Source organism: Musa acuminata, chromosome BXJ1-8, assembly GCF_036884655.1.
Source record: "Musa acuminata AAA Group cultivar baxijiao chromosome BXJ1-8, Cavendish_Baxijiao_AAA, whole genome shotgun sequence".
In the NCBI taxonomy this organism is placed as follows: domain Eukaryota; kingdom Viridiplantae; phylum Streptophyta; class Magnoliopsida; order Zingiberales; family Musaceae; genus Musa; species Musa acuminata.
In genome coordinates this window covers 38,642,406-38,659,018 of record NC_088334.1, presented here as the reverse complement: position 1 = coordinate 38,659,018, position 16,613 = coordinate 38,642,406, and the positions used below count along the sequence as shown (strand labels likewise).

General features: G+C 36.7%; 2 protein-coding genes across 8 annotated transcripts; both read right to left on the bottom strand.

Moving 5' to 3' along the window:
* Positions 1 to 156: 156 nt before the first annotated feature.
* On the bottom strand, positions 157 to 5,036 carry LOC135587809 (uncharacterized). 2 transcript variants are annotated; one of them, XM_065079600.1, is made up of 9 exons: positions 4,658 to 5,036; positions 4,419 to 4,481; positions 4,229 to 4,324; positions 3,324 to 3,371; positions 2,457 to 2,528; positions 1,195 to 1,253; positions 944 to 1,034; positions 681 to 818; positions 157 to 410 (listed from the first exon to the last, which is right to left on the bottom strand). In XM_065079600.1, the coding sequence occupies exons 1-8, from the start codon at positions 4,979 to 4,981 to the stop codon at positions 684 to 686; spliced, it is 888 nt and encodes a 295-aa protein (XP_064935672.1). In that variant the 5' UTR covers positions 4,982 to 5,036; the 3' UTR covers positions 157 to 410; positions 681 to 683. The 2 variants fall into 2 exon arrangements, with proteins under 2 accessions (XP_064935672.1, XP_064935673.1); XM_065079601.1 differs by having other exon boundaries at positions 157 to 403.
* A 909-nt stretch (positions 5,037 to 5,945) lies between these two features.
* Positions 5,946 to 13,964, bottom strand: LOC135583935 (uncharacterized GPI-anchored protein At1g61900-like). 6 transcript variants are annotated; one of them, XM_065079594.1, is made up of 10 exons: positions 13,680 to 13,964; positions 13,497 to 13,584; positions 13,308 to 13,395; positions 12,099 to 12,228; positions 9,666 to 10,520; positions 8,179 to 8,424; positions 8,050 to 8,064; positions 7,803 to 7,943; positions 7,422 to 7,469; positions 5,946 to 6,496 (listed from the first exon to the last, which is right to left on the bottom strand). In XM_065079594.1, exons 4-10 carry the CDS (start codon positions 12,112 to 12,114, stop codon positions 6,432 to 6,434), a joined length of 1,386 nt encoding a protein of 461 aa, XP_064935666.1. In that variant the 5' UTR covers positions 12,115 to 12,228; positions 13,308 to 13,395; positions 13,497 to 13,584; positions 13,680 to 13,964; the 3' UTR covers positions 5,946 to 6,431. The 6 variants fall into 6 exon arrangements, with proteins under 6 accessions (XP_064935666.1, XP_064935668.1, XP_064935667.1 ...); XM_065079596.1 differs by having other exon boundaries at positions 13,497 to 13,571; XM_065079595.1 differs by having other exon boundaries at positions 13,216 to 13,395; positions 13,497 to 13,964.
* Positions 13,965 to 16,613: the final 2,649 nt, after the last annotated feature.

Here is a 16,613-nt window from a genome sequence, read left to right as displayed (position 1 = left end):
TTCGGTTGCAGGAGGAAAGAGAACAGAGAAAAGATTAGTAGTTTCATTTTAAGAGTTTTCAAGTCTCAGACATGGCTTGGAAGGCAGCAAACACCTCAGTAATTTGGCAGCCAACGATATGACACCGAGTACTGCTTCAGCACAGTAGTAGAGAGATGCGAGAGCCAAAACTTTGCATAGCAAATACGAATGTGTTTCAAGCATCCTATGACCATAAATTCACACTGCATGAAATCCTACCTTGTGGGTCGCAGAGGTACAAAAGTACAAAAGAAGGCAATGTTTTATGTTGATCAAGTTCAGGAACAAGCTTCGATTCGGCCGGCAAATAAGACACCTCAGCTGCTCTTCCTGGCAGTTTGGCGGCTGTATATGTTGTATTCACCTGCTTTCACTAATGAACCTGAAAACTGCAAATTTTCTTCGAATTAACGAGAAGCGCATTCAAAAGAATTGACAAGACTAACAATGAAAAGTATAGAGTTCAGTAAAACATCTCGGGTGATGCATATACTGTCGATGTGTTTGGAACTTTGTTCCCCATATTTTCCTATCGTCTACACCTTCGGGAGGACAATCGACAGATTGCTTTGGGAAATTTATCCTTTAGAAAGTGTAATGGATCATCAAGTGTAAAAACCTAGAACAAGGAAATAAGGTGTTATGGTTCACGTTTGGACCTATCATCTTCTTCGAACGGTGGTGCTTGGTGCCCGCTGTGCTTGAGTAGATTGCCCAGCAGTCTGTTCCTCTGGCATGTTCATGGCTTGGGTCATTGCATTCAGCACAATGAAGACGAGAGGAATTAAATACATCCACTGCAGGTAAAACAATAATTAAAAGGATCCAAGTTGTTATGTTGCAATTGAAGCTGATAACCATCTCAGGTAATAACAAGCCACTTGATAAACAATCAACAAAATAAGACAATAAGGTTACTCACATATTTAGCCCAAAAAGATTTTTCAGGTGGCTTTACACCCTCACCAAGTCCATCCTCTACGGCAAGCAATTCTTCAGCAAATGTTGGAGTTCTGCAAGTATCATGCAATAACAATTTGATATTATTGTTGGAGATCTGCAGGTCTTAACTCAAGATATTACTCAGTAACCTCGGTATCAAGAACAAATGACTAATGCATTCAACTGATATGCAAATGATGTCATTGTCATTCTCGAGTATTTTAAACTTACCTTGGAGCTTGCTCGCTATTCTTCAAAACCGTAAATGATGTGAAAGACCACTTTGCAGGCTGAAACCAATATGAGATAAGATAGTAATTATGCTTGTACCAAAATCATTCATGAGAAAGTAAGAAAGAAAAATTTTAGTATATCCCTGAGATTCAGATTCACCATTATTCTGGTTATTTTCCTATTTCATTGGAATAGAAAATCAACGCACTACATGATGTAGTTGCAAGCATATGTTCAAGTAACAACCCATATCCTCAGAAATGCTGGACACAATGACAAAGTTTAAAGAAAATATCTCATTCCCAATGTAAAACAAAGGGTTTGATATAAACTATGCAGCCATGTGGTCTGGCAAGGTGCTACATCGCAAAGATCAAGAAGAATATTTAAAATAGAAAATATCAACCAAGAAAAATGCTTTTTAAATAAACCTTAGTGATAAAAATTTATGGTGTGTACAAATTGAAGATGCCAAAGGACAAAGTTATTCCAATAATCTTTGTATTTGTAGTAATACGAAAAATGGAGGAAAACCTTTTAGTTTGTCATTAGAGTTTGATGTTCTTATAAATTTACACAGGAAAATATTAAAATTATCCATCATATCCTGCATACCTTAGATCACTAATAACTTATTTATTTTTATTTTTTGTGATATATATGAGTTTCTTGAAAACAAGAATAAGATATTTTGATTTTGGTGAACTATTTCAATCAAGAATAAAATGAGGGAAAATTATTTAGAGAGTTCTTATCATATAAAAAAAAGGCTTATAAACGAGTTAACATTTGAATCAATTCAAATTAGTGATGTGCAGAGAGGTAGAGGAACACCTAACAAAAATTCATTATAATTTAAAAAGTGATTTGATGGCTCTTTGTATATATCATCAACAACAAAGAACTATGATGGGAAAGGATCCACATAGTTGACTCCAAATAGTAGGTTTAAAGGTTGTCGATGTTTTTATTTCTTAAACAAAGTTTTATTACGGTAAAGGAATTGGCAAATACTTTCAAATGTTTAATGTAGTATTTTTTGTTGTTCAATTGGAAAATAAGATAGTAAAGATGAAACCCCTATTGAAATTTATCCAATTTGAGGAGAAAGCCTCCAATGTGACAAAAGAGAGAAGGGGAAAGTAACTAGCTAGAAGAAGAAGAAAGGATATAACCATCAACCCTAAATGATGAATATTTTAAGTACTAAAAACTACTCAGAAGCATAACTATCAACCAAGCATTTTTTAAGAACTTACATATTTGAGCATTCGTGGATACTGGCAAGCTCCAGCAGAACCATAATTTACTGCCACGATGTTCACACCATCCTGTAAAAGGACATGCAATATGTGAAGTCTATGATAAGGCAGTCACTTGGGATTCAAGTCAAAATTCAAGCAACAATGACTTGGACAGTGGTGAGCACTTTGATTAATGGAGAATGGTTGGCTCAATATGATCCTTTTGCTGTTAATAAATAAGTCATTGTTAGTATTCCAAGTAGTGGAGGTGGAAATGGATTTGATCGTAATTACTGTCATAAAAGATCACCAGCGTGAATTGTCACCAATAACATGGCTTCCAAGGCTCATGAGTTCAGCACCATAGCTACCTCACATTATTATTTAGAACCTTGTGTCATTCACAGCCTGAGTTTGGCTCTTAAAAGAACGTGTGAATGAACAAAAAGTTTCAACTTTTTTTGGATTTTTTTGTCATAACTAGCCCAAATTTGGCTTTTTAAAGCATGTGTGAACCACCAAAAATTCTTAATCCCTGTGAAAAATGCAAACAGATAAATGAAGCTTTGGGTGGTAAAAAAAATCAAGCTTTCTTGAAAACGGTGGTTCTCCCTCTTAAATCCATAAAATACAACTGAATCAGGTGCATATCTGCATGCAACTTGTACCCAGGTGCATATCTGCACGCAACTTGTACCCAAGTGTGAGCAACATAGGAGTTTAACATGACTAATTCCATTTTAAGAAGTTAAAAGAAATATGAAAGAGCTTCCAAGTAAGATAACCTTATCTAAATGGAACAATGGCAAAATTTTAGTTGCACAGAGAACTAAAAATGATAACTATACATGTTAGATCATGAAGTAGAGATGAGGGAATTACAGTATGAATGATAAAATGCTCATCCAAACTCTCCCGGGGAATGCACCTCTGGAACAAAAAATTGGGCATTAGAGAAATAAATAGTCATTGCATTAAAGATGTCATGTAGAAGTAAATCAATCAACAACTATGATAACATCATAAAAAATTATCATTTTATTTTCTGTACAATACACTTATAATAATATCAATCATAAATTTTGCCTTTCAGTAACTTAACAATTATTGATGATGTCCACGAACTACCATAAACAACATAGATCTTGTAGCTGAGAAAGAGTTTAAATTTCTACCAAGATCCATATGTGGTATATACAACCTCCTTCAGGTTATTAATATTTCAGAAAATTACAAAAAATTCTTTATAATCTGACTGTCTCATTTACACACCAGTACTGAAGCTGATGCTACTATTTTGTTACACCATGCAGGAAGTTCTATTCAACAGTGGCTGGCTAGGCCCCTACAAATATGACCCTCATATTCAAAAAAAAAAAGAGGAGGGAGGGGTGGGCGCGCGGTATGGGGAAGCAAAAGAGGAAAATTATAAGTAGAAGCTAGTCATACTATTTTTGGATAAAACAAAATTCAAATAATGTTAAATACATGGTGTCATTTCCAGTGATGTCTATCTTATATTCCTGTAATTTCAGGAGCTGCATTCTAGAAAAATCAAAAGGGTCCTCTTCATTTTGTTGTATAGTACTGAAAGTAACTAGGCAGCATTTGTTTAATGACTAAGTGAAGATTGCTTTCAAATAGTGCATTCCATGATTCATGAAAAGATGTGACAAAAGACAAATTCTGATAAATAAGATGAATCAGAAAAGTACCTCGATTAAAACAAGATCAGACATCCAAAGTTAACCAAGCAGAAGCTAAAATATCAGATGATGCTAACTTACAGCTCTGACTGATGAAACGACAAAATCTCTTCCCGGAGCAGTCAACACATTAGATGGTACTCTGATCGTATAATAACCATCTTCTTTCAATAGCCTCTGCCATAAATCAAATTAAAGAGCTTCACTAGTCATTTCTAACATCCAAATAACTACTCATAGAACATAAAAGGATACGTTTCTGAAAAGTTACTTCAAAAGCTCCCTTTTCTTCCTCTGTAAGTGCATTCCTCGAAAACCGAAGCTTGGTCAGAGTCTGCAGTCGAATCAAGTATCAGCCAATCAAAGCATAGTTGAATCGATCCATATAAACTATCCAGAATAAAAAGCATAGTTGAATAGATCTAGACAACCAAACACCAACTGTCTTAGTTAAGCAGAAAAAAAGCTCTATTGTTATTCCTTTTGCAAGAGAGATCAACCGGAGACAACCTGTCCACCATGGCTCCACGACTTGAGGCGGGCTGTGAAAGTTCCGGCCGGGAAGAACCCGGAGCCCCCGAACTGATGCTCCAAAGAGAACTGCACCGACTTAGAATCGGGCGACCCGGAGAGCAGATCGGGATCGGGTCTTCGGCGGATCGGGGGGCGAGTAGGGGTCGAGAGAGCGGGATCGGCAGCCGGCCGCCCTCCCTCGAGCCCGAACTCCTCATCATCCTGCAGCAACTCGTCGGACTGGAACCCGCCGGCGATGGAAACCAAGAGGAGAGTCGAGAGGGTGAAGAGGACCAAAGATCGCCCGCGAGATGAACCCATTGCCGTCTCTCTCCGCTCTCCCCTTCCCCCCAAATCGGAAGAATTAGAAGGAAAGGTACCCAACTTTGCGGATCACGTGACTTCCATTTGCTATAGTGAACGGTGTAATGTGGGCCGGCCCGTCATTGTGGCGCAAGTAGGGTCCAAATTGAGACACCTCGACAAGGCCCATGGCCCAAAAAAGCCCATTTCAAAGCATCACAAGCGTTGGTAATCCAACCCATGTATTTATCCTGCCTTTTTATTTTATTTATATAATTATTTTTTATGTATATAATATTACCATATTACTATTATATAATAAATATAATAAAATAATAACATTTTATTATTTTCATTAACTCTTCCAACTCACTCATATTATCATTGATTATGCTATGTTAAAAAGATTTGATTAGGTCAATCATATCATAAATTTATATTATCCTTCACCTTGAATCGATGAGTGACATAGCATGATGTCAAACAACAAGAGAGATTGAGTGACATAGCGACATCAAATGATGTGCAAGTAACAAAAGAGCGACATCGTTATGATAAATAAAAGGATAAGAATAATAATCGAAAAATATTATACTTTATTATTTTTTAAGGAGATTGCCAATAGCAAACTTCAACCCCATCTTGGTCATACCCAAATATGATTGAATTACCTAAATATCCTCTGGATTCACCTTTATATGTGTCTTTCCCATCAAATAACTCTTATCCTACATTTCACCATCATGATGCCAATAAGCATTTAACTATTCTCATTAGAAGATATTTATTTGCCACCAAAAACCATTCAGAACATCACATTTCCAACCACATTCATGAGAATTTTCTAGTTGGAATTTTTATGCTACCAAAACCATGTTTTTTCATGGTAAAATAATATTTACCATCAAGAATGATGCTAGAATAGGTCTAATGAACTCAGAATCTTAAGGTAACATAAAAAGCACAAATCAAAACATTGGGATGGGGAATTTAAAGTCAAATAATGAAGAACTGTTTCATTTGTATTGTCCTGGAAGCAATAAGGCTCTCATCAGTGACTCTGAGCTCACAAGTACCAAAATTGGAGTCACAGACTGCAGACCAGCAAATCCCAACCCATTACCAAGCTCGACATGTGCAACAAAGATCAATGGAAACAGAGGAAGACAGGAACAGAAGAACCCAAAAGAAACACTAATATGGCACACATTCTCTATTCACAAGAGACGACCATAGGATGGCTTGGGAACCTAAAGCATCGAACGGGACTCCGGAAAAGCGCTCCTATGCAGTGTCGATGACAACGCTTCTTCCAAGCATCACTCCCGGTCCACAAAAATTAAACATTTCCTCTGGGAAAAAAAGCTGCTATACATCTGGATGTACATGTAGACCTGCTCAAGAAGTGACTTCCCGAAATCTGCTGACATCCGGATCACCCCTGGCTTAGACTTAGAAGGTCATCGCGTCATAGCAATATGCTGGAGATCACATATACAGCAGAAATAATGGTTCTTGCAATGTTGTAGCTACCTAAAAGTTGAAATGAAACAATGTCAATGATCATATAACGACAGTCTTAACATGAGAAACTGAAATAATGGAGATTCTTTAAACATGTTCAGATGGAAAAGAACGAATTAGTTACATGCAAGAGGTACAAATACTAACCAATCACCAGCATATTGACCAGTGATTGTTTTCTTCTTTAAGTAAAAACAATGATTGTACTTTGTTTTGCATGAGTAAGAGACAGTGACTTGTCAAATCAAACATCATGACCAAGCCAAATTTAACCTGTGTATAAAGACAAGACGATGACAATTAACCAGCAAATTGTTTAGCCATGAAAAGCACAAAGACTGCCCCCTCGTGAGGAGAATACACCATGGGATAGCAATACTACCAAAAGTTGAACTATAATATGCTAAGATGGTAGAGAGGATTTCTGAAAGACCACATCCAATGAAATTAACTGCTCTAACAAAGCAAAAGAGGTCAAAGTTGTCAAAGCTTGTCATGGGCAAACTCTTAAATACCCTATATGGAAGCCAGCCATATGCATGCTAGCAGGAGCCTAGAAAAAAAAATCAATGGCCTGAAAGATTATATAGAATTATATATCACAAATAATGTCAATGGCCTTAAAGCACTCACACATGAAAAACACGGACAAAAGACCTCCCTACAAGCAAATAAAAGGATTAACTACATGCAAGAACGGACATATGCAAGGAGCAAGCCGCAAGCATGCATGACCACTGAGTAGTAGACTGAATAAATAAATTCAAAATAAGGCAAAAGTAACTTCAACCTGTGTGTCCAACAATATCTATATCAAACAAAAACTTAAGAAGAGCTTATGAATAGAGCTATGGGGCAGATGACATGTATTTGAGAGGAAAATTGATGTTAATAAGAATGGAAACTAACAGTGAAACAAGCAAATATAACTTACCTGAGCTTACAGAAGCCTGAGGTATCGGCAATGCAGGCAAAGACATCTCTGCAGATATGAAGAAGCAAATCAAAGATATAAATTCCAAATCTAATTATAATCACCATTATAATGTTTGCAATTTTTTTTTTTCATTTCATGGCACAAATGCATACTGATACCTTTCAGGCACAGTATGATTCTGGCCGGCTAGTGCCTTTGCTTGTCAGACTAAGCCAAAAATTGGCTAAGCCATATATTGGCACCTTCGGCACAGGTTGACATGACATGTGCCAATATATTTCTGGCAAAGTACATTTGAGCCTGTGGCAACACATGCCAATTGTGCGGCAAGCAATTCACTGATACAAGGTAATAACTCAAAGAATGCACTTTACTTACCAGGTGCACAAAGAGATAAGGATGAAAGAGAGGAAGAGGAAGGCCATGGAGCAGCAATATTGTCACTTAAATCACAAGTAAAGCTGAAGCCAGTAACATTGTCAAATATGATATCTGCCGGCAAACTGCGAAGCAAACATCCTGCATATAGAAATTTCAAGAAATAAAATGAATGCATTACTGAAGACCATCCAGAAAATTAAAATAATTACTTTATTGCAAAAATACAGGGAAATAGAAAAGAGACCTTGTTGGCCATATGCTGCACCCATCAAGTACAATCAGACAAAAGAAAGATAAACTGCAGTTAGACATCATTCAAAGATCAAGAAAACTCATAGTAGGAAATTAAAAGGTCAATGGCTGGGAAACATACACTGAAGACTAAAGTCTTTCAAATCAACCTTGCAAAGCTCATAAATGTTTGCTGTAACTCCACCTTTCTCTAACATTGACCCAAACAATGTCGCACAATTGATGGCTTGTCTGTTTGTTATAAGCATCTGCTTCTGTATTGATGCAACATAAGTGTTCAATGCACTACAGCACGAAAGGCTGGAAGGAGCCATACCATGGCATGCTTTGATTACTGATGAAGGCTCTTCAAATTCCAATGGACAAACTATGGGAACACAAATAGCAAAGTCACAACTCAGCAGGCCAGGGACAAGATGGTTGCAATATTATATTATATTATATTATATTATATATATATGTATATGTACATGAATAAATGTTTCATTAGGCATGATTGTCCATGAGTTTAACTTCAGCACTACAAGACTCAAGTCTACATTTATATTTTAGGTAGTCAAAAAAAACAATGCATAATTGTTTATAGACTCAAATTGTCTTGGGCATGAAAGATTGATGCTTTTAACCAAACAGACAAGCCACTCCAATAGTCATTTTGCTTTTCTTCCATCAAACAGAACAAAAATATCCAAAGTTCTACATTCAGGTACCGATCCATGTTGGCATATCAACACACAGTATGCCAGCATGCACGGGGTACCAAGAAGGGAGCGGGAGGAGGGGGAGGGAGGAGGAGGAGAACAAGACGAAGAGGAGAAGAGGGGGGAAAGGAGAAGAGGAGGAAAGAGAAGGAAAAGTAATGGTATGGTGATGAGGTGGCAGGCATCAGCGGAGAGGCAGCGAGCAAGCCAGCATGAGCATGTGGCGGTGACACCCACAACTCACATCCCACATTTAAAATCTGAGGCCTAAGCTGCAGGTTATTTTATGAAAATCCTGACAATGGAATAGACCATACAAAAAAGGGTGGTCCGTATTCTGGTTCACACTCAGAACAGGAAAATGCCAAACAATACGAACCAATCTGGACAAAATTGAGTCCTATGCAAATAATATGGGTTCACCACAAGGAATTCAAATGAAAACAAGTCAACTTGCAGGCTGAGAATTGAGAAACATATCAGGCCTTCACTATCAAGCTACACCTCACCTAGGACTACAACATTGAAATTTTCACTCCTCTAGTGATATAAATTATAAATATCAGGATTCAGTAGGGACTCATGCAATGAGCTATATACACTAAAGATTCCACAGACCCTGGCGAGAATCTCATGCACTAGGCCCATATGGATGACATAAAAGTACTGTTGTAATATATGCATATTTCAAAAGTACTGTTCTTTGTTATCATTGATGCAGATTTCTTACATTGGCAGTATTTGCCTGTAATATATGCATGAATAATATATACTTGTTTGAATATGTATTACAGCAGCAAAACCTGAAATTGTGTGTTCCAGTTGAATATTTATGACAGAGGAAAGACCAGTATATAAGATGAGAAAATAAATATCAAAATCCATTAGGATAAGTGAAAAAACAAACCTTTGTTAACTTTGCAGCTAGATAGAATCCGATATGCAGTGTTAGCAGCCTCTGACGAAAGCTTCCTGGATAACCAAGTATAAACCACTCCTTTACAATCATTGACAACAGTAATCCCAGCAGTACTCCCAGGTATTCTAGAACTGTCAAGCATGCTTGCTCCTCTTAGTGAGATCTGAAAAGCAGCTTCCACTATTGCAGGTTGACAAATTGGTCTGCAACACTCCTTCAGTGGATCAACTGTGCTGCATGAGTCCAGTAATTTGCTTGTGTTTACTATTTTCTCAAAAGTAACAAGATCCTTGACAGGACATGAACCACCAGTAAGATTTGATGACTTCACCGGGCAAAGAGTAGGAATAGTGCCGTTTGCCCCTCTGCTGGCCAATATGTTGATAAGATCTGAGAAGCAATAATTAGCAGTTGCTTGCTGGAGAACAAGCATGTCGGATTCACTACTATAAACACCTTGAAATATGTGCATCAAACTATTAACCTGGGGACAACAAATAACATTTCCCACTAGTGCAGCTAAAGGGGCAGAGCAGTCGGATGCTGTCTTGTCAAAGATATCTGACAGTGAAGAAAAATTAACAGGGCATCTCCCTGTCAAGACTGGTTCATAAGTGCTCGGAAAGGATGGGTACATTGGTGAGAGTGGCTCAACAGGATAAGGATTACGCGGAATAACAGCCGGAGATATCTCTATGGGATCAAATAGTCCAATAGGTGGATCAGACAGCACAAACTTGTCAGGAACATTAGGCTTGGGCTCAAATTCTGTTTTCTGTGACACCACATGTTGAGAACCCCAAAACCAAATTGCAAATATCAGAAACCGACAGATAATTTTACCTGCAATATAGTCTTTGAACCAGTCAGAAATGTAGAAGTATGGTCAATAATTTATTAAATTTATTAATGGCCAAAGAACATCATCATCCACAACATCAACAATCAAAAAAATTACATAGCCACAAAATATAATATGATTTTCTTACAAACAAATGTTGCACAAGATATCAACTCTCAAGCTAAATGTAAATATTCATACCAACCTGCCTTGTGCAATGCCACATTTCATATGGTTTTCTTGACTAAATATGAAGTTGCCCAAACATATAACGATCTAGACATATTACGTTGTGTGTACCATTTATTTTAGTGTTTCCAACTAGTTGATCATTTATGCCAGTTGTGCTGTTGTGTCACAGTATGTTTCGGAAGGAGGATAATTGAATCCATGGCAGTTGAAAATATGGATGCATAAATGTACTGTGTGCAAATAGATACAGGACGAGGAGTCCTTTCTAAGACATACACAGTACTTGATCCAGTTACAGAATCTTCTTATATCTGGTATGTGTTGTACAGTTGTATTCAGATTCATAATAAAAGTATCAAGCAACAGGTGTTTCTAGAAATTTATTACAGTAAGATTTTGTAGAAATTTATATTAAAGCAAAAAATTTTATAGATGTGGCTTATGTTTTACTTTCTATAATGATGCATCACCTATAATAGTAAAGGGCTAAAGTGATGTTTCAACTTAGAGTGACCTAAGGTCCAACATAGCAAAAACCCAAGTCTAAAGAACAGGGTAACTGCAAATATATAGCAACTGCACAACATGTCAGAAGTTAACTGTGGTATTATGATTCATAAATGTTGTTAGGATAAAACAAAATTTTGTGACGAAGGATTCATGTGAAAATAGCATTTTGATTGACTTATAAGAATCCAATGCGTATGCTATTGTTAGCTTGGGCCTCAGTCAATGATTCAAATTCAACAAAGTTAATTATCCATAAGACTGGGTCATGATGACTGATATCAAGCTGAGATAGCATCAAACATGGTGAGATTTCAAGTAGGAAAGCTACCGAGGCCATAAGATAAGCCGCCATTAGACTAAGCCATATATGCACCATGCCATAGCCTAATTTTGGGTTATGTTGATAATTCATACTCAACAAAATTAATAAATGAATTATCCCATTGGACTAAGCCACATATGCACCATGCATTATGCTGGTGGTTTAGACTCTACAAAGTTAATAGATTAATTATCCCATCGGCCCAAAATGTTCCAGAACTCTTTCATATACAAACAATATTTTAAGTAAAACTTCTTTCTAGATATTCATTAAAGATTCAAACTAGAATATTTTTGTATTCATGTAATCCTCCAATTGTATTGTTTTGAGATAAAAATTTTGATCCTCATATCAGACAAAGCATTCAAATCATAACATCTCCATGAAAAGGACAAATTTGCTGGAATAGCAAACAAGCAGAAACAACAAAAATATTGAAAATCAAGGGAACCTATTGATTGCTACGAAACATCTAAACTTTATAAACATATAAACAGAATGTAAGTCTTGTAAAAAATATCTAGCTGTGAAGTTTTTCTTTAAAGAGGAGAATTACCAATATGATGCCCCATGTCAACACTTTGATAATATAGACACCCAGTGCCACAAGTGCCCAGTCATCAATTCATGGTTGCCTTGCAGTTGAGCATATGATAAAATATCAAGATAAGGACCTGCAGCCACAGCTTGACAATACAAAGGCACAAGAAAGATTTAGTAAAGAAAGCACCTAAGATGTTTAGAAGTACTAAAACAAGAATACGGAAGCCCTATCGTTTAAAAAGCACATACTTTGACAATCCAACCATGCAATATATACGATTTGTTCTTATGCTACATATCATTAATTATCAATAACAAGTCGAACAGGTTCATAACATCATCTATCACTAGTTATTTTCCATGTGCTAAAGCACATTATTTTTATGAAATTAGAGGAACAGACTAAATCAACTTCATTACTAGTCAATGTCATCCGTGGAAAAACTTCTCTAGAAAACCATGCAACAATCACAAAATTCACAATCCCTTCTAATGTACTAAAAGAATTCTTCTTTACATAATTTGGAGCCAGATTGAGTCTAAGGACATAGATGGTAAGTAACTTCATCGAGTGGAGTAGCAAGTCCTCTGAAGTATCATATGCTGCTCAGAGAAAGCTAAAAGCACTACCAATTTAACTATAACAAGACCACATTTTCGTCAACTGTTACAAAGATCTCATCTAGTTCTTGTCAACTTTTTTGTAAGCCACCGGAGAGAAAAATAAGCAAGTGAAACCCCACCATGTTGATCTTAACTCACCCGATTGTTCCTCTTCCATGCTACAAATGATTCAACCAAATGACAATTACACCATATACAAAATGCAAAAATAACGACCGATCTCATTGATCTTCCAGTACCACCAAGAAACCATCATTTTCAATCAGATCCCCTAATAAATAAGGTAAATCATGATAATCCCCTGCTGCAACAATATATTCTGCTAAATATAGTTGGATTATTTTTGGTAGAGAAAAAATGATACTTTGATGGTTTATAAAAAGCAATTTCTAACAACAAAGAGAAGAGAAAAGAAGACAACCACTAAAACCAAGCATCAATAAGTAGAACAAAGCGAGAAAGGAGAAAAGAACAAAACGAACATTCCACACTACGATTAAACTCACCAGCACAATAAAGCACGCAGCTTGACGAACAAAACGCCAGAAACCACCCCAAATCAAGGGCAAGTGCGCCAAAGTGGAGGAACGGAGCATACCTTTTCTCGGATGGGACTGTGAATGTTTGACTCGGGATCACTTATTCTGCGCCTCCCTTTCACCGCGATTCAACAGTAAACTCACAATCTGAACTAGCCGGCGGCACAAAAAAGCACACAGATTGACCAAACAAACACCATAAATGCCGAAACCAAGGCGAGCATACAAAACGGAGCAGCGGAGCACACCTTTTCTCGGATCGGAATGTGAATGTGGATTCCTGCTCCCCCGAACCCCGCCCTCGCCGTCCCACCACCCTTTCACTGTGATTCAACACTACACTCGCAATCTGAGCTCACCCGCACGATAAACCACACAACTCGACCAGCAAAACACCAGAAATCCCCAAGTAGAGCAGATTTCAAACTCACCGGCACAATCAAGCGCACAGCTTGGCCAACAAAACACCAGAAACCGCCCCGAATCAAGGGCAAGCACAGCAAAGTGGAGCGGCGGAGCACACCTTTTCCCGGATCGGAATGTGAATGCGGATTCGGAATCGCTTCTCCCCGAACTCCACCATCTCTTTCCCCACCTCCCTTTCCACGGATACTTTCCCCTTTTTCCAGATTCCGTGTTCCTTCTCCGCGTTCTCCCAAACTTTTCCTCCTCCCCTCTTCTCCAAAGCGCTCTCTCTCTCTCTCTTCGGAAGTAGGTTTTCCTTTATAATACGAATAAAGTAGCGGATGCGAAAGGGTAGTCTATTTTGGCTGTTCGAGTCGTCGCCACGGAGCCAAATTCCCCGAAATACCCTTCCGGGTTTTCTGGGCCGAGCCCACTAATAAAGAAGGCCCATATGCTATCGTTTATGATTTCTTTAGGTCCGTACATCTCATGGGGGGTCGTGAGATACTAAATTTGTAATCTAAGATGCATTTTTCAAATAATTAATATATTTTAATATTTCATTGTTATTTTTATTATGTGAGTTGTATCAATCGTTGGCACCTTAACACAAAAGAATTATCGATCTAATCTGTTTCAACTTTTTTATTACGTATTATACAATAATAAGATTTGATAGATTGAAAATATTTTTTAAAAAAAATTTACCTATATTAACTAGATTAATTTTTATTTAGTGGTTAATTTTACGGCCAAAGCAGCTCATCACAATATGTGTTTTAATATAATACTTATATATCAAAAGAATTTTCGTAAATTAGGGTCAAGAGGGAAAATTCTGATCAATTATATTAGTCTTTATACAAATTCTGATAGCTTGTGTTTTTGGCATTAAGGTTGCAAATAATTAAACAAGTCATTTGTTTTTTTTCCTTTTTTTATTTAGTGACTTCGTCTTCTCTTTCTATTTCTTATATATTATAAATAGTTCTACGTATTATCTTCGTCTTCATGTTATAATCATCGCTTACTTAGTCATCATGTTAAACAATATAAGTCGTAGAATAATCAGTTATCTAGTAAATAAAAAATTTATTTATTTTAATAAAAATATAATTAAACTAAAAAAAATCTTAATTCTCCCGATTAAGCTATGAGCTTTCTGATTAAGATTCTCGGGCAAAAAATAACTTGTATATACAATAGGAAGGATATTTACTCAGTAGTTAATGATAGCATGAAGCAACCACACAAAACTTGAAGAGTTGCATTCACAAAATTGGTGATGTTATTTATAGACCCAAAATGTCATTAAGAAGTTGGCCTAATGTTGTTAGTGAGCTATTTTAATGAGAGAGAGAGAGAGAGAGAGAGAGAGAGAGAGAGAGCTTTGTGGCATGGCTCCAGCAGAAGATAAAGAAAACAATATTCATTCAAGGTCTTTTGTGGGTATCAGAGAGAAAGAGAAGACAGTGTTCATTCAATGTCTTTTGTGGACCTCAGAGAGAGAGAGAGAGAGAGAGAGAGAGTAAATTTCCAGAGGTGGGTTGGTCACATTATTGAGGCTTACTCGACATCAATGATGTTCGTGTTCGATCACAGCACTGCATCCATTGGAGTAAGGTGAAGAAAGCAACATGTTGTTGCAGAAAAATCATCAAGAGTGGGTGTACCACAAAGCCATAGAATATGTCTGGGTTTGGACTCTCCTGAGTGCTTTTGTAACCATTATGATGCATTTTGTACCTTTGTGTTGCAGATGCTGGCTCAGCACAGGTGATTGATTGTTTCTAGTATTTCTTTTAAGGATTTGGGAATTCCATGCTATTATCATAGTTCATGTTCTCTACTAATCCTAACATTGTCTGATGATATAAAAAAAAAAATGTAAATGGTAAAGACAAGATTCGATTTCATCATTTTTATTTATATCGACAATTAAGTCTTTACCAGTTAAGCTAATTCATACCTAACCTAACTCCTTCAAAGCTAATAGTCAATATAGGAGGAGGAGAAGAAATATCAAAATTGAATATTTTTTTTAATGAATTGGTGTTGATTGAAATTTAGTTTGATATCAAAGCAAAAAAATACTCCATAATTTTTATTAATATATGAAAAAAATCAAAATTTATGATATATGGATAGCGCATCAAAAATTGAATCTCAATGTTTTGTTGCAACTTATCTTTATTTTTCAGTAATTTTACATTTTATTTATATCTTTCTAAGTTAAATTACTTTCATCATATTAAATTATATATATTTTTTAATATACTCAAACCTATAATTTATTAATTGGGGTTTACAATTTGATATACCATATCAATCATAACTCGTATCATGTCGTATCGTTATATCGATAGTTATCGAGTTAAAAAAAATTAAATTAAAAATTTTATTTGTCACATAATCATGTTTTATATTGTACGATGTTGATCTTCCATATAGATCCCATACTATATATATATATATATATATATATCTGATTTATCTTGATCTGTATATCTATACTATTAGTACTAAACTGTATCTTTCTTTGATATTGCAAACTTTACTTTAAATTGTATAACAGATCGCTCAACAAATATTACACTTGTTTGCAGTTGCTTGGATAGAAAACTCAGATTGTGTGATGGCCGCTAAGTGTTCTTCTCACCTTCTCCATCCTCGGGATACGCCTCCAAAGAAGGAATGCTTTCACGTGAAGTGGTGCTTCAACATGCATCCCGTGTCTGTCCACGGATAGCGAGACAGATCGCCATCTCCCCAACACACCACAGGCCTGGCGGAGCTGCACGGGGAAGGTGTCACCAACATGGTGTGCTGGGTGGAGAAGCTTCAGTGAACGGCATGATGGTCGAACACCTGGCGTGCAGCTTTCGGCCTGCCTCGCCAAATCATGTAGTGTATGTACCCTTTCTCCCTCCATTGCTTCCTATCACCCTCCTCATTATTTT

Bases quoted from the DNA above. Each gene is read 5' to 3' on its own strand.
- LOC135587809 (XM_065079600.1), bottom strand. From the start codon at position 4,981: ATGGGTTCATCTCGCGGGCGATCTTTGGTCCTCTTCACCCTCTCGACT. The intron at 1,035-1,194 runs GTAAGTTTAAAA...TGATACTTGCAG, and splicing joins AATAGCGAGCAAGCTCCAAG to AACTCCAACATTTGCTGAAG. The intron at 819-943 runs GTGAGTAACCTT...TTTTACCTGCAG, and splicing joins AATCTTTTTGGGCTAAATAT to TGGATGTATTTAATTCCTCT.
- LOC135583935 (XM_065079595.1), bottom strand. The intron at 7,470-7,802 runs GTAAGTAAAGTG...TCATATCTGCAG, and splicing joins CTTATCTCTTTGTGCACCTG to AGATGTCTTTGCCTGCATTG. The intron at 6,497-7,421 runs GTAAGTTATATT...TTCAACTTTTAG, and splicing joins TCAGGCTTCTGTAAGCTCAG to GTAGCTACAACATTGCAAGA.